Source organism: Galeopterus variegatus, unplaced genomic scaffold, assembly GCF_000696425.1.
Source record: "Galeopterus variegatus unplaced genomic scaffold, G_variegatus-3.0.2 Scaffold244, whole genome shotgun sequence".
NCBI lineage: Eukaryota > Metazoa > Chordata > Mammalia > Dermoptera > Cynocephalidae > Galeopterus > Galeopterus variegatus.
The window spans coordinates 717,050-744,318 of record NW_007726355.1 but is presented as its reverse complement, the minus strand read 5'-3'; the positions used below and the strand labels follow the sequence as shown (position 1 = coordinate 744,318).

The 27,269-nt window shown below is 39.5% G+C and overlaps 1 protein-coding gene across 6 annotated transcripts in view; it reads right to left on the bottom strand.

Moving 5' to 3' along the window:
- The window catches only part of EYA1 (EYA transcriptional coactivator and phosphatase 1), a 153,351-nt gene that overhangs the window by 61,769 nt on the left and 64,313 nt on the right, over window positions 1-27,269 (bottom strand). For 4 of the 6 annotated variants that reach the window (XM_008566476.1, XM_008566479.1, XM_008566480.1 and 1 more), the window contains exons 10-11: window positions 7,674-7,813; window positions 6,192-6,275 (exon numbers count right to left, since the gene is read on the bottom strand). In XM_008566476.1, coding sequence (XP_008564698.1) covers window positions 6,192-6,275; window positions 7,674-7,813 — 224 coding nt within the window. Of the gene's footprint in view, window positions 1-6,191; window positions 6,276-7,673; window positions 7,841-27,269 lie in introns of all 6 variants that reach the window. The other 2 variants (XM_008566481.1, XM_008566482.1) reach the window with 1 other exon arrangement.

Sequence of the window (27,269 nt, the reverse complement as noted above, 5' to 3'; positions counted from 1 at the left end):
CCCCCCCCCCCCCCCCCCCCCAAGCCACCACACAGACTCTGGGCATGGCTCTCCTGAAATAGCCAGAGCCAGAAGGGGGTTTGAAAGTGTGCTTTGGGTTTCATCCATGGTTAAATAGTGAGAACTGTGGCTGTGACTGCTACCCACTCACTAAAACCCATTCTGTTTCTTGCTGGGCACACAGTGAGGACACACTTCCCAGTCTCCCCTGCACTGGCCTGCCACACATGCTGGGCAGAGGTGTGTGCCTCTCCTCAGCCTGGCCCACTGAGCCTCCCATTCATGCCACCCTGCCTTTTCTCTCTATGAGCCAGAATGCTGATGACAACAATTCCAGAAAGCTACATGGAGAAGATGGCATGACCATTACCTGTACCAACAAACCTTACTCAAACCAAGCAACTTGGAATATCCACTCTAGATGGTTAAGTAAGAAGGAGACACATTTCTGTTGTGTTTGCACCAATACATTTTGGGCCTGCCTGTTACAGCTGTTTCAGCTACCCTAACAATCTCATGTGTGGGCCTGTGCCTCCGTGGGGCCCTGGATGCAAATACACATGATGCCTGCACTGAGTTCACCGTCTAGTTGGTTGACGTCATTTAATTGTCCTGGTGCCCTGAAGGCAGGAGTAAAATGAATGAACACAAAGCTCAGAGCACATCTAGATTCTGGGTATGCAAACTTTCTTTCTAAAGGGACAGACAATAAATATTTCAGGATCTGCAGGCCATGTACAGTCTCTGACACACATCTTCTTTGCGTTTTTGCTTTTTTTTTTAAAAAAATAACTCTTTAAAAATTTAAACAATATTCTTAACCTGAATGCCCTAAAAAAGCACACAATGAGCCAGATTTGGCCTATCGGTTATAGTCTGTCAATCCCTGGTCTAGATTTTTAAAAACCATAAAAATAATAATATTTCATGAAAGTTAAGACATGAAAATTACAAGAAATTCAAAATGTGGGCACTATAAATCAAGTTTTATTGGAACACAGCCACACTTATTCATTTACATACTGTCCACGGCTGCTTTAGCACTACTAGGGCAGAGACGAATAATTATGACAGGCATGTGGGCCACAAAGCCTAAAATAGTTACTATCTGACCCTTTACAGAAAAAGTTTGCCAACCCCTGGTCTAGCTGTTTCAAAAGAGAGATCATCCTGTTTAAGAAACGAGATCCCCTACAATCTGATGAGGACGTTGGGGGTCCTGCTGCACTGGTGTACTGCTAAGAGTTCAGAATCCTCATCAACCATCATGGAAGAGGGTCGCCACTCAAAAGATCTTGGGGTTTAGTGTTGTCCCCTAAAACACAGCAGGAACAACAATCTTCACTGATTCTGTTCTGATGAAATGGGCTAGGTGAACTGCTTTCAAATATTTCTTTCTCAGTGTTCTGAATGATCACAGTAACACACACTAGGGAGGTTAGTTTTATCTAAACTTGCTATGATAATTGAGATCCTCTTAGAAGCCTGGTGTGTTATAAAACAAATACTCAAGAGCTGCTACAAGTTCAGCAGGTGACATATGTTTTTCTTACTATTGGTTGTTGTCATTAATAAGAGACTGTGCTGGGCCTTTTAAATTCACAATACGATTTAATTCTTAAAACAATTTTACAAGTCAAGTAGCTGGCTTTATGGATGAGAAAATTGAGGCTCAGTAAGAATAAATAATTTTCTCAAGGTCCAAGAGCTGAAAAGTCAGAGCTTGGATTTACATCTAGATCTATTTCAATTCAAATCTGGTGCTCTTTTAATTAAATCATCAGCATATCACATACTGGTAACTCAAATTTGAAGACACTACCACTATATTACTCACTAACCACTATGCCAGGATTCAAGTATTTTTTGGATAGTCAAGTCTCACCTACTTTCAAATATTAACTAGTATTTACTGAATATTTATTTTATGCCAGACATGGTGCTAAGTGTTTTCTACTTTTGGCTTCTAACTTCTCCCAAGTCTCAATTTCCTCATCTGTAAAATGGGCTTGGTAATAGCAGTTTCAGAGCATTAATGTTGAATTAAATGAGTGCTTGGCATGTAGGAAATTCTTAATAGGGCCTACAATTAAACATGCCAAGCTTTATACTATATTAAGCATTAATGCTTTGGTTTTTGAATAAAAAGAGGAGTGAGGCTCAATACTTTTAAGATCCATTCTGAACCAAGTTCCTATTAGACACAGGTGTTAACATTAAAAAGAAAAATGTTGAAACAATCAAGTCATTGGATGTAGATATCTTGGGGAGTCCTCCCACAAGGGGGGAACAATGCATGGGTCATCGGCACAATACTTACGTGAAATAAAAGTTTGGGGTATGTACTTTGATATTAGCAACTGGATTATATTGTCTATTTTAAAGAGACTATTCAATTAAAATTTCACTGAAGAAAACTAGTCTTGGTTTGTCAATTAAAAAAACAAACCAAGACTAGTTTTCTTCAGTGAAATTTAGGAATTTGGATTTAGTCTGAAAGCAACTTTTTAAAATGCATTAAACAAAAACACTAGGATAGATATTATTAACATGATCCTAATTTATAGTAACACCCATAAACTTCATTTTCTTGCTAATGTGCTGTTTCTTTTCTCTTCCCTAGCCATGGCTATACAGTACCCAGCAGCTTCTTTTTGTTCCCATTACCTTTGTTATAAAACAACACTTCCTTGTAACACCCAACATGCCTCTTCCCACAGCTAGAATTACGTGGAAGGTGGGACATTCTCAAACTTTTCTTGTACATATTGCTGTAACATGCCCTAATTTTGCATTATATCAACCAGATCCTGTATCCCCTTACTGAATGGCCTACTCATTGAGTTGCCTAAGCTATTGTGACTAAGCTACTTCTCAAGTGTCTGGTTCCCATGGAGACAGAACAGCCACCACATTGTCAGGCATTCATTCCTTTATATGCATGTAGAGTAAGGCCCATGCTTCCCTTGACAATGCTCAGGAACACCTCTAAATCTGTGCTCCAAAAAAGAAGTCTTGCCACTGAGCTGCTCTAAGACTTCTCCTCAGTGCCCTGGGGGAACAAAATGGACAAGATATTCTGATCAACTTGGGCAGTGTTAGCATTTGGAAGAATCCTTGTTGAACTACCTATTCTTACAAGGCTTGATGATCAGATGTGAGAGCCAATTCTGCTCAACTCCAAAGTTCTGTAATGAGGAGAACATTAAGTGAGCTTTCTTGTATGTTTCCAGTCACTCTTCAACATCCTCAGCAAGTATCTTCAAAAGCCATCCTGCCACGAAGGACTGCCTCTGTCCATGAGACTACAGGCTGACCACAAGTGTCCAGCACAAAGAAGGTTTAGGAAGAAATCAAGCTAAGAGTGTCTGTGGAGCTCTGACCCTAAATGGTACAATTGTTTACTCTAATCTGACGTCTTCAGCCCTGACCAGTCTCCCTGGGTGTCCCGGGCTCACCTTCTAACTGCCTCCTTTCCTGGTTCAAGTAGATGTCTAATAGACATCTCAAACTTGTCCAACACTAAACTGTCCACTTTCTCTCCAAATTAGATCTTCCTCATTTCAACAAATACACAGGTATTCTCTCACTTGCTCAGGACAAAAACCTGGGAGTACTCTTATTTACTGCCCACCACCCCAATCCAAACCATTTCTAAATTCTTTTCTCCACCTGCAACATAGTCCAGAATCCAATCAAGTCTCTCCATCTCTACCACTAGGGCATCAGATCACTACTAAAACCTCCTATCTGGACCCCCATTTTTCTTCCCCTACCATGAACTCTCCACACATAGCTGCAGTGATCTAAAAATGTAAATCAGATCTTCTCTCCCCCCCACCCCTCCCGAAGCCCTCAATGACTGCAGGGCATGGCAGAGATGAACTCTCTTGACTGTGTCTGGGAGGCCCTTTGGAACCTGCTTCTCCCTGCTCCCTCCCCATCTCTGTTGCCTCTTCATCACCATCACTAAGCTCAGTCTCACTGGCTTCTTTGTCCCTCAAACATCAAACCTCTTCCTGTCTCTGCACTTGCTACTTTCTCTGCTTAAAACATTTTCTCCTGATTGTCACACAATGACTTCAGGTCCAAAGTCATACTCAGGAAGATCTTCCTCAAAAAACTGGCTTTCTGAAATTCTCCCTCAGCCCCATCAACTTATCAATGAAGGATGAGCTTACATTTAAATAATCTGATCACCTATACTTGAAAAAACATATAAATTTGGCTTTTGGAAATTATGTGAGATAAAACTTTTTATCACATGGCCTAATATGGAAAAACTAAACAAACTACTATTTGATGATGCCTCAAAATATTAATGGTTGACATTTAAAAAAAATTAAAAAATGCATTACAAATACCATGAGTTTAAGACACTATTTTGTTTAGAGACTGTTGAGAATCCAAACAAAAAATTGTAAGAAGCAGGGTTTTCTAGATTAGGTGTGAATACCATATTGTAAACCAATAATTTGAGCCGAAACTGACATGAGGACAGCAGGTCATGGGATGTCCTCCACCTTACCCTAAGCCGGCCCTTTTCAATGGCTAAGTGAGCACCCTTCAAGACGACTCTCTTTGTACAAAGTTGGCCCTTAGGGAGAGCTTTTAAAGATTTGAGACTTTCTGGATGGTTTTCAAATGCTAGTTTTCTAAGTGCCTACTCTTTACAATACTTTTGTGAATTCCAGGCACCTGATTTCCTCCTTAGAAGTTAGTTTTAGGGATCTTATAATGGCTCAGTGAAGAAGATCTTCAGGTTCTGCCTTCCAAGTACATGTTGATATTTCAGATATTAATCTTTAATTAGTTTTGTAGAAATAGGGATAGTGATAATATCAAAGAAGAAATAGTTTAAAAAAATCCACAGCTAATATTTATTGAATTCTTACTATGTGCTAGCCACATAGTAGAGACTTTTTTAAATGATTGATTCTATAGCCTTATTTTTTATAATCTGTATTTTTGTTAATTGTCTTCTTTACATAGAGAATTTGTGTAACAATAAGATGGAAAATACTGTTTTTATAGTCATCTTATCTCTGAACAGAAATTCGAACAGTGGGATATTTTTGCTCTTACAAATGTGCATTGTTTTCCAGCCTTTTTCTGATTAGGTGTATCTTTAGGGTTATGAGAAGGGAAGCTGGACTGTGAAGCTAAAGTGATAATTCCCCCACTTTCATCTCCAGACTGCATGTCCATAGCAGGCACTCAGTGTATATTTATCGAAATAAATATTTATTGAAAGAATGAATACCTGGTCAAACTTGTAATGAGAGCATGCCCATTTTATGGGTATCAATTTTAACACTTAATTGGGATAAACCCCTGAAGTCACCCAAACAAAAGAATTCGGTTTCTAAGGCTCCAAACCATTAGCTTCAAGGATCTAAAACTTGTATTATAATTTTTTAAAAGATAAAAAATTGAGAAATAACATTCACAAGATAATTTCAGAAACAATCAATAGCCACTTTAAAAACATGATTTTTGCATGGGAAAGAATTATGAAACCACCAAGGAATATACCAAAAAGAATTTCCAAGGTATTGAGAAACCCAAATGCAGAACGTTGAAACTGAAGTTCTACTCATGGAAGGTAAACCGTAACATTATTCTTTACCTACTACGCCAAGATAAGTACTGTGACAACTCCAGCATGGTCCTACTGGTGCTATTGCCACTTGGAGGCCCAACATTACATACCATTCACGTAAATTTAGCTCCAATAGCAAAGGAACTTATAAAGACATTTATAGCAGGTGCTTTGAAAATAAAATACCAACACTGAAGACAATAGCAGTGAAATATTTGCTCCATTGAATGTTTTGAAAATAAAAGGACAAGGCAAATAAAAAACACAACACAAAAGACCTTTCTATATTATATACATATTTTTATATTTCATCCTAGAGTAGCATTTAATCGCTTTTATTCATTTGGGTCTGAAATAAGTGTGAGTTTAATCGCATATAGTCTATCTTGTTTTTAAAGACCTAAAAATACTCTTTTCTTTTGTTCATTTATATGTTTCTGCCTAACATATATATTTGTCTATGTCAATTAATAGTTATTTCCCTTTTATATTTTAAATGTATTAAAGTTAAATCCCATTTGGACAAAAATATAAATTGTAGGCATATTTACTGTAAAGAAACGAAAAACTGATGCCTCTTGGTACTCACCCTCCCGTATCTGTTGGCGTAGGACCCCGTGAGCAAGGAATGGAAGACGATGATAGTCTCGTCCAAGTCCCAGATGAACACCCTCTGCAAGGGAAGAACCAAATCAATGTGTCTTCACCTTGGTTGAGAAAACTGTTATTCAGTAAATTTGAAAAAATGAGTCTCTTGAAACAAAAAGACAAATGAAAAATGTGAATTTACTATTTTTTTTAAACACAGCTGTTCCAAAGAACATCTCCCAGCTTTTCTCCAGATATAACCTCAGATAAGGTACAAGAGAACTATATTTGCAACATCAATACAAACGTGATAAGAAAGGACTAACGTATGTCCTTTCTACCGCTGTAGTGGAAATCGGTCTGACTTCTGAAGAAACGAAAAATGAGCTATAACTACTCTGTTCACAACTTCTGAAATAGAGATGGACAATCAGTTAAAAATCATTTAATTCATCTTTTCCTTTTCTCTGATGTCTGTTCACTATGGAGTGTTAAAATAATGATTCTTGTCTTTTACTCTTATCAAGCCAAGTATTAAAAAAAATCACACAAAAACTAAAACTTTACATAATCTATTCTCCTTATGTCACCTATGGGGCTGCTATCAAGGGGATGGAATATACTTTGTTCTTGCCAGATTTTTTTGTCTCCAGGTTACAGATATTTAGATATATAACAGCTTAAGCAGACATATTACTCAAGCTCTTAGACATATTCTTGGGGTATTTAGAATTGGATTTAAAAGGACCCATTTCAAACAGGTCTTTGAAACACCAAAACAAACAAAAACCCCAAAACAAAAAAATCCCCCAAAAACCTCCCAAGCCCACTTTTCTTCTTATTCCCACTCACACCAGTACATATGCATACACGTAAATTCTGCTGGAAAAATTTCATCTTCTTGGCCAAAATAATCATGTTTTCCACCATCAGATTTCACTTTGGCAAAAGGCAGAAACTTAACTGCAGTGGATTCAAGGCTATGAAATCCACCACCCTATAAGTTCTTACTTAATCCCTCCTGCTTTTGAAGTCTACCAAAACACGCCTCATAAGATGACTGCCATTTCAGTCTAGAAAATTTCAGGTTTTCTTTTCTCAATACACACAAATGTGTCTTTAATTCCAAAATGGATTTTATGAAGCATTTTTAGTGTGACACAATTGAAATGGTAATGATATAGAGCAGTACAACAGAATTTTGTTCAAGCAGAATTACATAATTTCCTATATTTCCTTAGACAGAAATAAACAGATACTTTACCATATAGTTAATATGGAAGAAAAAACAGAAATAATTGCTTAAGCTATAGCTAATATGGAAGACAGAAAAAATTGCTTTACTTCTTGTTAATGTGAAAAAGAAAAGAATAATGAAAGCATTTGGATACCTTGATCACTATCATTTACACAGCACATACAAAGAACCACCAGTTATTTACTAAGACACCTGGTATTTACTTGGGTGTTGGCAATGACATACCTCAAGATCAGAATCCGGAGGAGGTGAAGGATTATTGTTTCTTCGGCCCCGTCCACGTGATTTCCCGTCTGAACCTCGACGTAATCGATCAGAATCTGAATCTTTAATGGGTGTCGATGGGCTGTGTATTGTACTGTACTCTGTAGGAATACAGGAAGGACTTTCATCTTTTAGTTCCACCACTATGGTGCCAAGATTAATTTTATTTTAATGTATAGGAGAGTTTGAATGTACAGGAGAGTTTTTCATTCTGCTTGAATCCTACATTATCTGACTTGCATTGGTAAATAACTTATGAGATACCTGATTTCCAAGATTTGTTTTAAAAAAGTGATCAGGAACAATTAAAATTTAATTGGAGGTGAGAGACAACAGGTTGTACTAAGTTGCCTAGATTTTCCTCGTGCTTCCCTATGATTACACATTGCACCCCCACTCCCACCCCCAACCACCCCACCCAGCGTCTCTCATTCCACACAAGGCACCTGGCCACACTGAGAGGCTCACACATTCGCTTCCGCTGCAGCTCTCCCAGCTACAAAAAGGCTTCTGGTTCATGGAAAGAGATGAAGAGAAAACCAGCTCTGGGGCAGGGAAAACTGAGTCATCAGGTGGATATTTCTTTGAAAATTTTAAAATTTCCATTTTGTCTCTCATTTTATGTGAGGACAAGGGAGTGACGAGATAAGGAGCACAGATGTATGTCTGGACGATGCCCGTACCCCATACAGCATCCACCACAGGCTCTTCTTGTGTCTTAGTTTCTTTGAACCAAACATCCAAAACCAGGCAGCACATTAAAATCACTCATCTGGGAAACTCAGAGAAACCACTGAAATAATTACACAGAAACCACAAAATAAAAAACCACCCCAAATGGCTCAAAGGAAAGCCGGGCAGTGATTGTGGGGTGGGGGTGGGGATTCTTATCCTGTGTACAGAATGAACGAAAAACCATTCCCTCTCACCTCTTAGGTTTGATTTTTTTTTTGAGTTTCTCCAGTACATATATCAGGTAATCTCCACCTCCCCCAAATTCCAGATGTCCAGTGTGCTGGCTCTCCCCCTAAAGCTCGTTGCCAGATTTCTCTACTAGATATCGGTTCGAATCTCTCAATCTAACGAGGAAAGATTGTTCTCACTGTGATGTTGTTGACATTACATTTCACCAAATAGAGAATTATGGAGAACAACTGAAGGCCTGGTGGCCTTTATTAATGGACTATCAGTCTCAACTCTATCAACAAGCCACCTATGTGTCAGAAGCTTAAGTGCTTCTCCAAAGTCTTATGAATCAGAGTAGACAGGAATAGCCACTGACAGGATAAATTCCATTTCTAAATCACATGAAACAGCTCTATCCTTCCCGTTCAATATTAAAACCTAAATAGATTCTCACTGCTTGTAGACGAGATTTTGCACATCTTCTTACATAACAAGATGGCAAACTTTCTCCTATAAACTGGTCCTGTGATCCTCATACCCAGAAACTACCACGATGATCTATAAGCCTATTAGTTAATCACAGTCAGAAAGTCCAAAACAACTCCACGCAATGGGTCAGTTTATTCGGTTATTTGGGATGTATTTTTGAGCTAAGTCATCTTGCAGAACTGTTAGAATACAATGCTGGCTGGTCAACGTTAATCATTCTCTAATCTATGTTAATATTCTTCTATTACAAGAGGCAGATGACAATGGCACCCCCTCCTTAAGATGTTCCAAACTAAGCTTCTCTCTTCCATGTTTTATAGAGAATTAGGGGCCCCAAAGGAATGTATTTTTAAGTAGTCAAGTGGATTTGGAGTTGTTTTTCAAAGAAAAAGTCTTGGAATCCTTTTCTTTAAGTATTCGGCAATACACATCTCCAGGCAGAATCTGGATAGTCACCATCTGAGACAGCACACTCACCAAACTCTTTAACAGTTTCAAAGACAAGTGTTGGTTTTGCAACCAGCACAGCTGACATTTAATTTGACCTGCGCTTGAAGTACTTCACTGCAAACTCTATCTTGAAGTGTGAGCTCTCAGCTTTTGGAGGTTCATATTTGAGAAGCCACCAAAGACATCTAGCAACACATCTTTCTACATTATGCCTTCTGCCTTGACTTCCAGATAGTTTAGGGTTAATTTTGTTCTCAAAGTAGTTTATCTTACCTAGGTTTTCTTAGCCTAGATTTCCTCATTGATTACCTATTCCTTTATTTCTTGGAGTATACTTTATCCCTGCTTTAAAAACTCAATTAAATCTTTAAAAATATATTCCACCTCATTTTTTATGGGAAATAGACAAGCTATAATTCAATGAGTTGACCACTTCGGTAAGCATCACCCAAAAGAAAACAAATTCATTGAGCCAAGTACACATGCAAAATTTTAAATTACCTGTTTTTCCAGGTGGAGGACAAAACCCTAAATGAACAATCTGACACCTTTAAATATTAAAATACACTCATACCCACACCTTACAGACCTCCACTTATTAGAAGATGAAATTAAAAATGACGCAAGCTAGTTTAAAAAAAAATCTCTTCCTTTTTGTTCTAAGAGGTGCAATTAAATGCTTCCACTCTCTTAACCAGCTTTTCTGACTCTAACTTCTTCCTCGTACTAGTGCAAAACAACTCAAATAATTTAATCTTCTAATCCACTGATAGCTCATGTTTCACTAAAACCCTCTCCAAATTGTTCCACTTTACCCCCACTGAGATAATGAATGGGAAAAGACTCCGAAGAGCATTCAGTTCATTTAATGAGCATTGACAGGATGTTATGTTCACACTATTCTAGGCACTGTACTAGGAGCTTGAAATATAATGATGTACCAAACAGACATGGTTCCTGCCTTTTGGAGCTTATCACTCAGAGGAAGGCATTGACTTACGGACAAAAATGAGAAATTATAAAACAATGTGAAAAAGATTATGACATGGGACAGGTGGAACTCTGGGAGACCACAGAGGAAGTCCACATAACTCAGATTCACATGGTTGCAGAAGCTTTATGAAGGCAGAGGACAAACTCACCAGTAAAGAGGGAATATAAATGTGCTCCAGATCAGGACATAAGCATGTGTAAAGGTACAGAGAGAGAAAGCATGTCATGTTTAAAAAATGAAAAAAAAATTCAATCTGACCTGAATCTGCAGAAGAAAAGCAAAGAGATAAAACTGTAGTGCAGGCAAAGAATTCAGCGAGAGAGTGGTGGCTCTAGCTCCAGTGTGGCAAAGCACTGGAGACAAGACTGAGCAAGGCAGGGCTGGCTGGTTGGCTCGGTTGGTTAGAGTGTGGTGTTATAATACCAAGGTCAAGGGCTTGGATCTCCATAATGGCCAGCTGCCAAAAAAACAACTATGACACCGACAACAAAAGACTAAGAAAGGGAGACCAGCCAGGAGGATAATTCAGTAATCCAGGTGAGGGAGGTGGTGGCCTAGAGCCAGGTAGTGGGGATAGGGAGATATGCACGGTCATCAGGAGGTGAAATCAATAATTGGATAAGGAGGAAAGAAGTCAAGGATGCTGCTCATGTCTGGCAGCTGGGTGGACTGTCATATGAGGTATAGGACCTGGGAAGAAGAAGGGATCATAGGGAAGAGTATAGGTTAGAATCTAGGTTCAGCTTCGGACATACTGAATTTCAAGAGACTGTGTGCATCCAAGCAAAGATGTCCAGTAAGCTGCCTGACTGCTTTGAAGCTCAGGAAAGAGGTGCAGGCTGGGTCAAGGTTTGGAGATTGACACCGTATATAATTAAATTAATGGATGCAGTTAAAGAAATGCAGTGTGTGCAGCAGGGACGGGCAGAGAAAGATGGGTGGGGTGTGAGGATGAAAACCAAAGTCAGAGAATTGCAGAGGGAAGAGTGCGTCACGAAGGAGAGAGTGATCCCCAATTTCAGATCAGCCAAGAGACAGGTGAAATGAAGACTGAGCCCAAGAGTACTTTAGATTTAGAGGCAAGAGATAGTTGGTATACAAGGCAATAGTACAGATTCGAGAAGGCAGAAGAGGAAGCAGGGGGTAAAACTCCTAACATGTTACTGATGACCCTATAATGGCCAAATCCAATAGTTGTTTTTAGTCTTCCATGTTATCTGACCTCTCTGTGGCTGTGCTGACTACTCATTCCTTTAAACCATGTACACATCAGACTGTCCTGACTTCCCTTTCTTCTGTTTTACACTACTCCTTCTCAGTCTCTTTGGAGAGCTCTCCCTCTACCCAAAGCTTATATGTTGGTGTTCTCTACATCAGCAATACTCAAAGTGCTGATGTGGGACAAGACAGAGCTAGCATCAGTATGTTCATCAATGCAATGCTTCCTTCATTGAAAAGTTTTGCTAGGATTAAAAAAAAAAGTCAGCTAAAGTAAACATTGTGCTTAGTGACAGTTGATTACATTCTGAAGCAACCCTATTCTATGATCATGGACTAGTAATAAATGTGTGGACAGGCAGCCGGCTGGCGGACTACATTTAGAGTAGCAGTGCACTAGAGTTTCCTCCACTGTCCTCTTATCTCACTGTAGACTCTCAGGGGTTAGTAAGAGATTCCAATGATAACCTCCAGGCTGATCATTCTAAAGCTTTACTTCCTGATCTCTTGACTTGAGTATTCTACTATTTGCTAGACCTATCTATCTGATTTTTCCATGGACACTACAATTACACTTGTCCCCAAGTGAGTCCTCTCTCTATTAATAAGTTTGATTAATGATACCAGTATCTATCCAGTTTTCCAATCTCAAAACGCCTTACTGGCTATGTCACATCAAGACTAAGTTTAGTGGTTTTTGCTCCTAAATACTTTTGGTCTATGTTCAGGTTTGCATCATGGCTTGCCTACTTCTCTAACAGTCTATGTCCAGGATTGCTATCTTCAGCCTTTCAACTATCTCCTGCACAACTATCATAAAGGTGTTAAAATTCTCAATGCTCCAAAACTCCCCATTTGGAACAGGAAGGCCAGTCTAGATTTTAGGACACTGAGCTATGAACTCAGCAGCCAGATTGTGAATCTTGACCTCACTAGTTACCAGTAGTATGACTTGGCTATTTACCCTTTGCATGACTCAGTTTATCATCTGTAAAATGGGAATAAAAGGGATAAAATAAGGTAAAACTAAAATACATGTAAAGGTGTTTGGTACTATGCATGACATTAGTACTCTGTGATGTTAACTATCTTAAGAACACAACAGCCCCACTGAGTGCCTGCTCAACAAGCATATCTCTAACCATGTTTTTCCTTCATAGTCTACTTCAGTAAACCAACCTAATTATCTCTGTTCTCTGAAGGTGACATGCTCTTTTATGACTTTGCACATGCTGCTGCTTTTTCTTAGAATTCCTTTTCTCAACTCTTACCCTCCCCACTGATCTGTCTGTGAAATTCTTATCAACCTCTGAAGATCAAGCTCAGGTGTCTTTGTGAATTCTCCATCTAAAACTTGGTCTCTTCTTTGTAATTACCCTTATCTCTATTATAGGGTTATACAACTTTTGCAGTGGATAATAAATAATGTGGAAGAATTATTTTGAGCAAATGTCCATCACTCCTAATCTGGGAGAGAAGAAGCTTGAGGTACTTATTTTTGTTTTCTGAGATCACAGGTAGCATGTAGAGTGCAATGTAGATAAAAGATGGCCAGTGAAAAGAAAAAGCATTTCTTTTTTTTTTTTTTTTGGTCTTTTGTCTTTTTTCCGTGTCCGGCAACGGATCGCAACCCTCAGTGTTGCCCCCGTACCGGACCGGGGACCGGCAACGGGATTGCAAGCCTTGGTGTTGCTCCCGCGCCTCGCTCAGCCAGCGAGCGGGAACCGGTCCGTATGTGGGATCCGAACCCTCGGGCGGGAGCGCCGCTGCGCTTCCCAAGCGGCGCACTATCCAGTGCGCCACCGGGCCGGCCCAGAAAAAGCATTTCTTATGTTTAGGTCTTGCTCTATTAAAGCTATGAAGGTTGTCTAAGTATTTCTACTAGCTACTCAAAATATTTATAAACAGGAAATAGCTCTAATTATGTTCAAGCCTCATTTAAAAGTTAATGTTTACATATTCAATCATAAAATATTAAAATCCACATAAGGTCATTAAAATTTTACATTTGTAAATACTGTAGAAGATTTCCACAAATCCTTCAATATTAAAAAGAAAAGCAAAGAACTGGAACTCAAAAGAATTCACCTAATTCCTCTTAGGTCCTCTAGTTCCCCTGAGTGAAAAAAGTCCTAATTTAGCCTCAGGGAAGTGACTTCCAGTTTTTCAGTTCTCAGTCATCTGGTTTATCAAATTGAGGATACGGCCTAGATTACTTAGTTTTAAAGTTCTATTTTCTATGGATTTACAACACTGACCAAATCTTCCTAATTGTCGGTTCTTGGTTTCCCCTTCATAAGTGGATCAGTCACACTCAGACTAGTTCACATAAAATACCTTGGGCAACCTCAGACCCAGAAACCATCAGGCTTTGCTGCTCACTACATCTAGTCCAAACTCCCTCCATGTGTTACCTGTTTTCTCATATATGTTGCCAAATAGCTTTAAAATGGATTCTATCAATTTAAATTGTGTCAGTTTTACCATAACCTTATACACATGGGTTGTCATCGTTTTAAAGAAGTCATTGCTACTTACAAGGTGTAGAATAGCGATACATGATTTTAATTTGCACACACTGGAGATGCTTCTATATATTTGCTTAAAAGTTATATTTCCTGTGAACTGTTCAAGTCCTTTGCCAATTTTTATATTCCTTGATGGATTTATATATAAAATAGTTTTAACACTTTTTTCATATTTGCAGATACTTTTCCAGCCTGACATTTCTTTAAATGATGCTTTCCTTCACAGAAGTTTTTTTATTTTTATGGAGTCTTGCTGCATGGCATGAAGGCCTTGTTGGCTACTTGGAGATTTGGGGATAGCACTCACATTTGTTATAAGGGAAGCAGGGGATTTCTGATCTAACATTACACACCAGTGGCAGATGTAAAGGAAGCAGAATACAGGGTTCCTGCAGGCTCCCTTCTCTGGGAGGATGGAGGCCCTCCTCCACATTTCTAAGTCTGAGTGAGGTGAGAGACTAGCCCCCAAATAGAATTAAGTACTGAAATCCTGGCTGAGTGGAAGCTCTTGCCACATGTACAATGACATCGGATTGAGGCCAGGGGAACTACCATCTCTGGCTGGACCCTGACTGCTAAGACAATGCAGTTTACAAAACGAAGTGCAGAGCTTTTTGTGGAATCCTTAGATTATCTGAACTTAGTGAACACGAGACAAGGTAATCAATAATTATTTTCTATTTGCAGCTACAGAGGACTCATATAAAAAGAACAAAGCATATTACTTCCTAAATGCAGACATTGTCATGTTTGAGACTCAAGCCTTAGAATTCATGGGACAATTACACAAGTGAGCAGGAAGTCAATGCCTAACAGCAGTTGACACCCAGGCACCCTCAAACTTTGAGACTCTCAAAGTCAACTTAAGCAGATGCAGAAGCCATCTTAACAGATGGTATACCAAGCCCAAATCAGGAAGATGGAAAGAAAGAGCGCAGAGAGACTGGGCTCTAATTCAGTGCAGAAGGGATATGGTGGTTCTTGGTCTCCCCACAGGGCAGCAGATGCATCACACTTGATGCTACTGGCCCAAAGACTCACATACATCCACTGATCATATTTCTGCTCATAATTTAAATTATTTTTCCTATGGGAGAAAAAAATGTCTGTGAAGCTGAGTTTGATTACTTTAAAGTAAATAAGTGGGATTACATCTTACTCCAGGGACAGACAAGGTGAGAACCACATACAATCAAAATTATCCAGAACTGCTTACAACCAGCTACAACGTGAGAGGCAAGGCAGTGACATAAACCTGCAGGACAGGGGGGTACAGCTCACAGATACACGGTGGGGCAAGGAGGCCAACTTGCCAGCACTACTTAATTTTAATTCTTTCTTTTTTTTTTCTGGTTTGTATTCTCTAGAGCATAGGCCAGTAAATTTTTCCTGCAGAGTCAGGTAGTAAATATCTCAGGCTTTCTCGGCCACATGGCTTCTGCTGCAACTACTCCACTCTGCTGTTACAGTGGCAGACAGAAAGGCAAGGGCAGATTCCAGATTCCGCTGGGGCTGACACAGGCCCCAGACACATACATCCTGTGAGTGATGTTGTGTTCTCATCTCTAACGGAATGGCCGGGTGTGGGCACCAAGCCTAATGAAACTGATATGAGATGGGCACTGTCCCAGGTCCGGGACCTTGGGGACACTTGTTCACTGGGCTCTTTGTAGTCAGCTGAATCTGGAGGACACAATCACAAATGACATGAGCAGGCAAGCACTCTAGTGACACCAACAATGAGCTATGCTGAGTTTATGAGGAGAGAAAATTCAAAGGTACTACCATTCAAGCCATGCTGTTCACTCTACAGGAAAGGCAGGAAATTTAGGTGGAAAAGCAGCACATAGGCCTTTTGCACTGAACATGTAGATTTTCCTCATAGTACACCTCATAGCCACAAGCAAGAAATTGGGCTTCATTCACTGAGAAAATGGAAGCAACTACTCTATTCCCTCTACACCTGGCTCCACCCTTCTACCAGCACTGTTTATGGGAGTCTGTCTCCTTTTTGTTATGATGGAGGAATTCTCTGCACTCCTAAGGCCACCCTGCCTCCTTTGGGCACAAGATCCCAGCCCCCCTCACCTTCTCCATCCCGTGTTTCCTCCCTTCTTGATCACCCACATGCACGTACATGCTAGATATGTTTCCTGCCTAAAAAATGTCCCTCACTTCTCCCTCTAGGTTCTGTTCTATTTCTCTAGTACCTTGTAGGGCACAGCAAAAATCACTGAAAGAATTGTGGTCCCTGCTATTTATGAACTTCTGAACCTGCTCCGATCATGCTATTTTCTCCAACACTCCCCTCTGTCAACATCACCAGTGACTCCCACCCTGCCAAATCCAATGGTCAAGTCTCAATTTCCATCCTTCTCAACCGTTTGCAGCATCAGCACAGTGATCACCCCTGCACTTACTTTCCTCAGCCTTCCTCCCACCTGACTGCTTCCTTGTGCCCAGTCTCCTTAGCCGGGTCTTCTTGTCCTGGGAATGCTGGAGGCCTGGGCTCAGTGCTTGCTCTCCCCTTCCGTATTTGAATTTACTGCCCTGGTCAACTCATCCATTCACAGGGCTTTAAATGGCATCTGTATGCTGATGATCCACACATTTAGGCCCTAGACTGTCTTTCAAACATTGGACTTATTTATCCAATAACTTTCCATCTCCCCTTAGGTTTCTGAGAGGTGCCTCAAAGTTCACAAGTGCTAAACAGAAATCCAGATTTCGTCAACACCACCTGCTCCTCCTGCCATTTTACCAATCTCAATAAATGGCAAGCGACTGTTCCAGTTGTTTGGGCCAAAAACCTTGATGTCCTCTCTGCCCTTCCTCCTCACTTTCAATCTACTGACAGATCCTGGCGGCTCTACCTTTTAGTTACTCTAGATCTTCCCACTTTCCCCACTCCACCCTTCCCACCCGAGCCCGGTCATTCCCTCTCACCTGGAAACCTGAACATCTCTTCATTGACTGCCCTGTTTCCCCCTTGGCCTTGCTATAACTTATTCTCTGCCCACCACCAGAGAGATTATTTTTAAATGTAATAAAGTCATACCACTCTTCCACTTAAACACTTCTCATCATGTTCAAATAGAATCCGAAGTCCTTCTCATGCCCACGAGGCCCACCATGCCGGCCTCTCTCCCACCCTAACCTCACCCCTCCCCTCCCCTCTCCGCTCCCAGTCGGCTCTAACGACACTGGCCTTCCTGATGCTCCTGGATCCACCAAGCACAGTCCCACCCCCAGGCCTCAGCAAACACTGTGTCCTCTCCCCAGGACATTCTTCCCCCAGATGTCGAGGTCACCCTCTCCCTCACTTCTTCAGGTCTCCGCTGAAGTGTCTCCCTGACAAACCACTCTTCTGAAATAGTCTACCTGCCCCAACTCCACTCTCCTTGCCCAGCTTTTCATCCTTCCAGGCACTCCTGACTACCTGATGTTTTATATTTACTTGTCAACTGTGCCTTCCAGTAGAACGTAAGCTCCCTGAGGGCCCAGAGTTTATTTTGTTCACTGCCAAATCCTCCATGTCTCGAACAGTGCCTGGGACAGATTATAGGTTCAATAAACATTTGTTGTTTTTGCACCTGGCATGTGGCGCATCCCTGGTTCACACGGCAAAACACACATGATCATTGATACTCCCATGTGAAGGCCCATTGGGCCAGTCTCTTGAGGAGTGCATCACAGGTAAATACCTATCTATGTGCCTTCATGCTCATCTGGGGAGGCTCTGACAGAAGGAAAACTTCCATACACTTGGTTCCCGATTCCATCCTCTGGGCTCATTTGACTCCAACAGTGCAGAGCTGGGAAGAGGCCTTAACCATTCATAGTAAATGAAAAGTGAGACCACCATTGTTAGAGTTGAGAAATGGAGGAGTGAAGAGACTAGGGTTTCCTCTAGGCTTTGGGATTATTTCCACACCAGATGTGTTCAGTGATGTATTACTGACCCCACCTAACAGGTGAGAAGATTGAGTTAAAAAAAATTAAGGGCATCGGTTCGCATATACCACAGCCAGTACCGAACCCAAGCCTGGCCGCTGACGCCTCCACTCCTTCTGCCTCCTCCTGCCTCACCCTGCAGACCTGACTTGCCTCAGAGACAGCATTACTTCTCTGAGCCACAAATCTCGCCGGGTGATGATGAGAACAGAGACAGGCTGTGCAGCCACTGATGGGCACCTGGCTGGGGACACTTGGCTGCCACCATCTGGAGGTTTGGGACCAAGGGGGAGGAGCTGCCCAGGACCAACGCTTGGCTGCATGGATTATGGAACCCTGCCTGACTACAGAAGTGTGACCTTCTTTCCTTTCAGTGTTTGTGAAATAACCCACCTCTAGAGGGGGCGGATCTTTCAAATTTCGGTGCATCTGCACATCCTCCCTCACAGACACAGAACATGGAAAATTGGTTAGACCAAATTTCACTGCAGTGAACAGCATAACCTACAAATGAAGACATTCAGGTCTGTACATTCCAGAATGGGCTTGGTAACTGTGATTTACATAATAATCTGGATGTTATCTGGAACTCAGTTTCCCCAACAGTAAAATGGGGATATCACCATTGTGAAGATTGTATCAAATAGTGCACGCTAAGGTATTTTGTGCAAACACATTAGTGTTGTCATGTTAAGCAAATTGTTCAAAGTTATTTCTCTGGGCTCAGATACCTGATTTGTGAAGATGATCATAAGGTGGTCTTCCAGCTCAGAAATGCTTTCATCCTTTAATGAAATTTAAATACAGTTTAAGCGTGTTCTGACGGAAAGATATCTTGTCACTGAGCCCACTTAGAATAGTCTATGTCTCTAGGCTTGAATAAATAGCTCTTCCTATCCTCTGTCCCTCTCTCACTCTCATCTTTCAATGCTGAGGATAAATTTCATCTCCTTTGCTAATGTTTTCTCCAAATACTTTAATGAGAAATCTCTGTTCCTGTGTTCTTCCTGAGGACTTTGTTTCTTCTTCTAGCAGAGCATTTTAAAAATTCAACTTTTATTAAGTTTGGCTGCACACCTGGCTGTCTTCTTTATTAATAAAATGCTCCTTTTAATAAAGAGTATTTTAGTAAAGAGGGAATAACCCTCTTGCCCTCTTTATCTCCACACAATCCAAAGTACTTTGTAAGATACTCAACGAATAGCTAATGAAATGTTGAAACGCGTCATCAAACCCTCATTTACATATGTTAGTAGAAGAAACTGTGTTTCCATTTTTCTTCAATTAGGGAACAGTGTAATGCAATTTAATAGCACGATTAAGGAACACATCTCAAGAGAAGTGTGCTTTCTTAACATTTATCAGCATCAAAGCTGTCAAAGGAGGTAATCAGACACACAAATGTACTGAAACAGATTCTTTAGGGAAAACACTAAATGAGAAACTAGAATGCTTGAATGGGGAACATTTAAAAGGTAGTCAGGAATGAAAGATCAACTGCAGAAACTGAAAATATAATGTCCGTGGTAGAGAAAATGAATTCTTACATTTGGGAGGTATTTTACTATTGGCAAAATGCTTCTTTATATGAAGTAGCTGAACTGAACGACAGTCCTATCAATAGGGCGGGTTTGGGACATTGAGCGGAAAGAAGAAAGGAGGGAGAGGTGTGTGCTCTTGGGAGGCCACCATTATATGAGAATTCTGAACACATTTTTGTGAGCATATTAACCAAAAAGGAGACATTCGTCAAAATCGTGATTGTAATGCAACTTGCAAAATAAATGTTTCCTGAGAATGGAGTGACTGCTGCAAATCTTTTCTCTGGCTTTTGTTCTTGTGGAATAAAACACTTTAACTCTAATTTGATTTCTGAATATTTTATATCTTACCTTTCTTCAAGAAAGGATTGAAGATAACCCACCAAATATATACACAATAACAATACAGCAATCTTTTTTTAAAAAAATGAATGAGGGCCGAGCCCGTGGCGCACTCAGGAGAGTTAGGCGCTGGGAGCGCAGCAGCACTCCCGCCGCAGGTTCGGATCCTATATAGGGAAGGCCGGTGCGATGCGCTCACTGGCTGAGCGCGGTGCAGCCGGTCACAAAAAGGACAAAAAAAAAAAATGAATGAGCACATTGGATGAAAAACTGGGGTCAGAAAGGTAAAACAAAGCTGGGGAGAGAGTGGCCTGCATGGGTCTGCTTGCCCTCAGGACTGCGGTCAACGCAGGGCAGGGGCACGAAATGTTCTCCAACTCACGGGGTGCATGTGATGCAACAAACAATTTTCTCCCCAGCAATGCAGGTGCTCCTAGAACAGAGATGAGACACAGATGCCTCAGAAAACTGCTCCCTGTGGCAAAACTGTGTGATGCCAGCAACAGACCCAAACAGTAAATAAAGCAGCGAGTTTCACAAGATCCTTATTTCTAAGTTTGATTGCAGCTGACTCTATAACCTGAGAATTCAATACTTCAGAGCACAGAGCACTGGAGTCGGGCATCTTGTTTATATTAAGGGTAAAATAGAAAATATGTAGAAGAATGGAGCTGTTACTATCCATCCAGCAGTTGACAGAAGCAAGCTTCTTCTTTGAGTGTTAAGCAGCAATGAGGTAAGAGGTTGTACTAATTAATTACTTCCAGTGGAGCTGTTGGTTGCTGGGTTGAGTTAAGACCCATATGCTTTACCGAGTTAGCTGTGCTGAGAATAGAATGACGTTCTCTTATGAAAACGATGAGGCCCAACCAGGGAAGATTTCCACATGAAAGGCCAGAGTCCTGAGAGAGGGCTTGTTATATTTCTCAAGAAGCACTCGGGATCCACATAGACCTACAAAGCAATAGGCATCAAATCTTCAAAGTCACATGTGAAAGTGCGACCTTGATACTTTTATATCAGGAGATTTTTTACCAGATCTTTCCCCCTCCCATACCCCCCAAAAAAGGACATCAGCAAGGCCTTGAATAAATGACCTCATGCTATTTTAGATTACCTTATCAATGGATGGAAGACTTAAAGTAAAGGAACTTTGATAAGTTTATCATCCATAGAATCCTCCCATAAAAACTTGGGTAAAATAAACTGAAAGTAAACTTGCTGACTAGTCTTACAGGGTTAACCAGTAGTCTGACATGAATTGAATTAATCTTAGAGAACTGCTTTGACTTCCATAACAATTAATCCCCTTTCACACAATCATTAATTGAGGTCTCCCAGGTAAATTAATTCCTCAGGCAAGGTCCAGTAATGAATTAAGAGAGCTTCATCATCCCCAAGGACGACGGTCATCTATCTACTCTCTAGTACTCTGCGGGTAACTGTGTAGAAACTTCTATCATTCTTCTCATACATTCCAACCACTGGTTTAAATCCCCCCCGCCCCCCTCCCCAGTCATTTTATGTGAAGAAAACTGGTGAGCCATACTTTGGGGGCTTTAGTCTCTGAAACAACCACATCACACAGTACACAACAGTAATAAACTTCAAAAGGTAAGAACACAGCCGCTTCCTGAGGCCAGAGACCTTGCCTACTTTGTCACCTCTATGTCCCCAACACCAAGCACAGGCAATCATTCATTAATATCTATTTTAATGCCCAAATGGAAGAAATGAACATTTGAGGACCTAGAATAAGTGAGTCACTCTGCTAGCCACTTTATTTCATGTTCACAGTCATCCTATACACAGGAGTGGTACTACCCTCATTTTATAGAGAACTAAAGAGCTAAGGGACTGTCCAGAGCAAACGGTAAAACCAGGACTCAAACCCAGATTAGCCCAACTCCATTCCCTAGCCACCATTCCAGTTTCTCTAAATTATATTTTAATGAAGTGTGGTGCCCAAGAGGTGTTCATTGATATTAGATCTGGGGTGGGGGAGGAGCACAGGTGGAGACTGGTACTCAGCCAGGCATAACTGGAAAGCACTGTACATATTAAGTTCCCAATGACTATTAACATGTCAAAGGATCAGAAAAGACTTAAAGTAGAGGAAGCCCAATAACTCTAAACCTGATAACTGTGTCCCTGACTGATCCTACCTTGGAACTCATTGAAGGACAAAAGGACAACCATCTCCATCTTCTGAGACAGGTGTGCTGCCCAGGGAAGTGTGGGAAAGGCCACACCACGCCCTTCTGTCTCCCATGGCTGCCACTCCAGTGTGCCATCAAGAGACGCCACCCATGGCAGGCTGTGCTGCATTGGCAAAATTCATTCTTTCTGGATTCCTTATTCATATTCGGTAAAGTGAAGGTCTAGGCAAAAAGTCACTTCTAACTTTAAAATTAAAGTTTGCTTCCCTATTGCTCAACTGCTTCATACCAGAGTCACTCAAGTGGATTTGTAGATATGACAGTTGACAATTTACAAAGCAGCTATGTTCTAAACATTTTTTAATAAGTTGCTTGAAACTCTGAAGGTATTTTCTTTCTTACAGAAATGATGGCAGATCTGAATTCCAAACCAATCCATGATTACCAAGCCAGCCAATAATCCAGGTGAAATACTGCACATATACAATGTAAAATAGCAGAAAATTATACCCTCAAATATCATCTCTATGTCCCAAACACCAAGCACAGTGCTTGGCACACAGCAAGCATTCATAAATATCTATCTGAATGCCTGAATGGAAGAAATGAACATAGTATAAGTCAGTCACTTTGCTAGCCATTTACTTCATTTCATGTTCATTTCAATTACAAGGAAAACAGTAAAATTTATCTTCATAATGGTATGAAAGAAAACGCAATTTTAATTTTATGAAGAGGTACTTGGTGAAGTTTCTGAAGGACTCAAATAAGTATTTTCAAAAGCATCGGAAGGTGACAGTAGTGGATTAAGATGCCTACTTTCACTTTAAAAGAGAGGCCTTCCCTCTTCCTTGATGCAAGTGTCATTATCCTTACACCTAGTGTTCATCAGCCATGAGCTGTGAGTAGAGAAATAGAAAACAGGAAAAAGAAAAGAAAGGAGAGCAAGGTGGAGAATGAAGTCCTTGTGGGGCAGGGGAGGGAAACAGTAAAGAGATGCAAATCATTCCCTAGCAGGTTCCTGAGAAATAATTATGAAATAGGGTAACAGAAGAGTAGGGATGGAACAGCGTCAGTAAAGCAGAAGATAAGAAAGTGTGCAATTGGACGTCAGATTGTCCAAGATATCCACAGACTGGCTTTATAATTCAGGGAATACTTATGCTACAAGATAACCTAAGATATAATACATACCTGGCCCCTATAATTTCAGGCCAAGTAGATCTCATTCAAACATTTAACACTTATGTAACTGAATATCTCATAATACATGCCTTTGCTGAGTACTATGAATGATTAAAAAAAATGAATACCATACCACATGGCTACTATCATTAGGACTCTTTGTTTACGTTTTCATTTTTCTGCTCATTTGAAACTTCAGACACAGTGGTTTCAGCATGCTTCACTGATTAGGAGCTCAAGTTTGAAGCCCCGCTTCCAGAAGTTTAATCCTGGTGCTGTCACGGACCTCTCCTTAGCTTTCCTGTCTGTAAAATGGGGATAACAACACTATCTCATGGAGTTGGGTGGGAATTAACTAAGTTAAAGCATAAATGGTGCTTAGAACAATACCTGGCACTAGTAAGTGCTCACAAGATACTAGCCACTTTTATATAATCCACAACAAAAATAGCATTTTCTCTGTGCATTGTTCAATGAAAAAGTAGGGTACAGAACAGTATGCATGTTATTCTGTTATCTGTAAGGAAAGAGAAAATGGTATACATACTTGGATGTGGAAACAAACAAACAAACAAAGAGGCCGTGGGCTGGTGCTTTGTATGTGTTTATGTAGGCAAACCATATCTATGGAACTGGTGGAAGAAACTGAGGGGCTACGTAGACAGAAGATGAAGGGAGGTTTATTTTTCTCTGTGAACACTTCCGTGGCTTTATAATTTTGTCCCATGTTCATGTATTATTATTATTTAGTAAATTAAAAAATAGTCATTAGAGCTGCCTGGTTAGCTCAGTTGGCTAGAACGTGGAACTGACAACACCAGGGTCTGGGGTTTGATCCTTGTACTGGCCAGACCACAAAAAAAAAAAAAAAAAAAAAAGAAAGAAAAAGAAAAAAAAATAAACTTTTTTGGATGCTAGGAATAAAATTGGTAGCCATTAGTTCATTAATCCTAACTTTATTTAAAACTTAATCCAAAACCCATTTACTAAACCATCCAATCCTAATTAAATGAACGGAGGGGTGGCGAACATGAATAACTAACTCTGTATGTCCTCTTCCTAACCATCTCCAATGAAACATTGAATCAGTAAACTCTGATGTTCTCCAGACTAAACAAGGGAACCCATTACATTGATTCATGTTGGTCCCATAGGACACAATACTTAGTTTTTCAAATAATGAATCAATTAGTTACAGAGGAAGATAAAATAATAAATGTTAAGGGTTAGTAAACTAATTTAATTAGCTAATAATATATGCTTTCATATTTTGATTACTTATATACAAATCATATGTTATATATAAATATAAGAAAGAATTACATATCGGAATCCAGTGTACTAAAATTGACTTTACAAGGCACCCAGACTTCTGGCTAACTAATTGAAAAAAATTAGGGAAACCAGTAATGAGACACAAAATGGGTAAATGAAAACTGAATTTTTCAGTTCTTGGAAACACAGTCCAAAATTCGCAGATAATTAAACTCATTTTTATCACATTCCTCATAATATAAAACAAAGAGTGAACTCTATTTCCATGAATTTTATAATCTCATTAAGGTTAACACTGTAAATCCTCTGGGGGAAAAAGAAAGAAAAAGAAAGAAAACAAATGCCATCCAGACAAACAAACCCAACAACCCAAAACAAACATCTGTTTTGTTTTCTCACATCTTAATAGCCTGGCTATTTCAGATACAAATATTTGTTTTGCTGACAAATGTTTCCAAAACATTCGTTAAAATTGTTTCACTAAAACAGTTTGTTTTTGAGCTGAACAAATCACAAACTTCTCCAAAGTCCACAAGGCATCTGTGAAAACGAGCAAGTATGGACTACAGATTTTCCAAACTGTTCACTTGGCAAAATGCAGGCGTCAAAATGTCTGCTATTGCAAACCTCAGGATCATTCCACAGTGAACAGACATAGGCATGTTAGGTAGCACAGAGGAGACCCAAATTCCCTGCATTGATAGGGAAGATGGCCGGCAGTTTTGTTTTCATCTGTCACACGGAGTTCCTGTGAGAGCTCAGAGTTCTGCAACTTTGCACAAGAACGTTACCCTGTTTTTCAGGCTCTTTGCTCTACTTTCGTGTGCCTTGGCAGGGATCAAAGCAGCAGGGGGAACAAATGGTTTCCCATGCATATTGAATTCCCTCTTATACTGATTTTTCCTCTGTCATTTGAAATTCAATATTGGCAAGATTTCCCTACATCACCTTAACCAGTAAATTGTCTGCATGTAGTTCAGTGCATGTAAAGGTAGATTTTAACATCAAGTTTTTGGTAAGAAATTCAAAGGAGTAAATCCTTTGAAAAATGGTCTTTTCTACGGGATCTATACTAAAACTCATTTCCTAATAAATAGCTTTTATTTAATTAGCTTTTATTTCACATCAACCTAAAATGTTTTATTCACCATTCACTCTTTCTCTCTCTGATTGCTTTGTATTATTTTAAACACACAATGTTATAGGTGAATAGTCTTTTCAGGGGAATTTAGCTTCGAAATTCTTGATTAACTGAATTAATTGAAGTTAACTGAGCATTTAAGAGCTGTGTGATTCATTTTCCTCATGTCTAAAATGGGGACGAACAGTACCTATTATGGGTGTGTTGTATGTGATAATGAATATAAAGCTCTAAGCACAATGATTGTGTTTGGCTGTATTTTACTGCATATTATTATGATGATGGCTGTCATAATTATAATGAAATATTCTAAGAGATTTTAGACAAGAATTGTTTTCAAGCCAAATTATTTAAATACAGCACAGTAACTGGGTTACAAGTAGTGTTCACATTTTAATTATACATATATGAGTCATATGATAAAGAAAAAAGATTTTTTAAATAATGGTTTAAGTGTTCTTTTAAGAAAATAAAAAAAATCCTTCATGACTATAGCTCAAGTGGCTATATTATTTTTTATCAATTTTTTGAATATTAATAGTAAATATTTACAGTAATTGCCTCAATCTTTACGGGTTCAGTACAAGGTAATAACATCTCTATAGTTCAGTAGCTAGGAAAGGATAATGCTAGTTTAGATAGCAGCACAACAGGAAAACACCTTAAATTTTTTTTTCTACCTCTCTATATTTTGAACACAGAAGAAAATCATTGACTTTGTAAAAAACGGTTTTTAAAAAGAAACTAAAAATGAGTGAAATCCATCATTTAAAATTTAAGGTAATCATGGACTTAATTGTGATACTGTCTTACAGTGTTAGATTGAACAAAAAAAAAAGAGTTGATTCTGATCAAAATTTCATTTTATAGATAGTGGAATTTGAATTTACCACTCTTCTTCTCAAAAATTAAACACATTCTCTAATAATAAACATTTAATTGATAAGATATGAATAACTTGGTGACTGTAACTAATGGTATGTATTACCCACTAACAAATTCCTAAAAATCAAATTTTTTCTCCAATTAAAAGTTGATAAATATATACCTCATTGTAAGGGAGGGTTTCAATGGTAATAAAAATGAAAATAAAAATTAAAACATTTTGAAATAACAGAAAATGAAAAAGAAGAACCTATCAAATTTTGTGAGATGAAACAAAAACAACACATAAAGGGAAATTCATAGCATTTAACTCATAATTAGAAAAGAAGAAAGATCTGAAATAATCTAAGCTTAGGAAACTATAAAAAGAAGAGCAAGCTAAACCAAAAATAAGCAGAAGAAAATAAATAATGAAAATCAGAGATGTCAATAAAATTAAAAACAGGAAAGCAATAGAGAAAACCAATGAAAATGGCTTTTGGAAAAGATC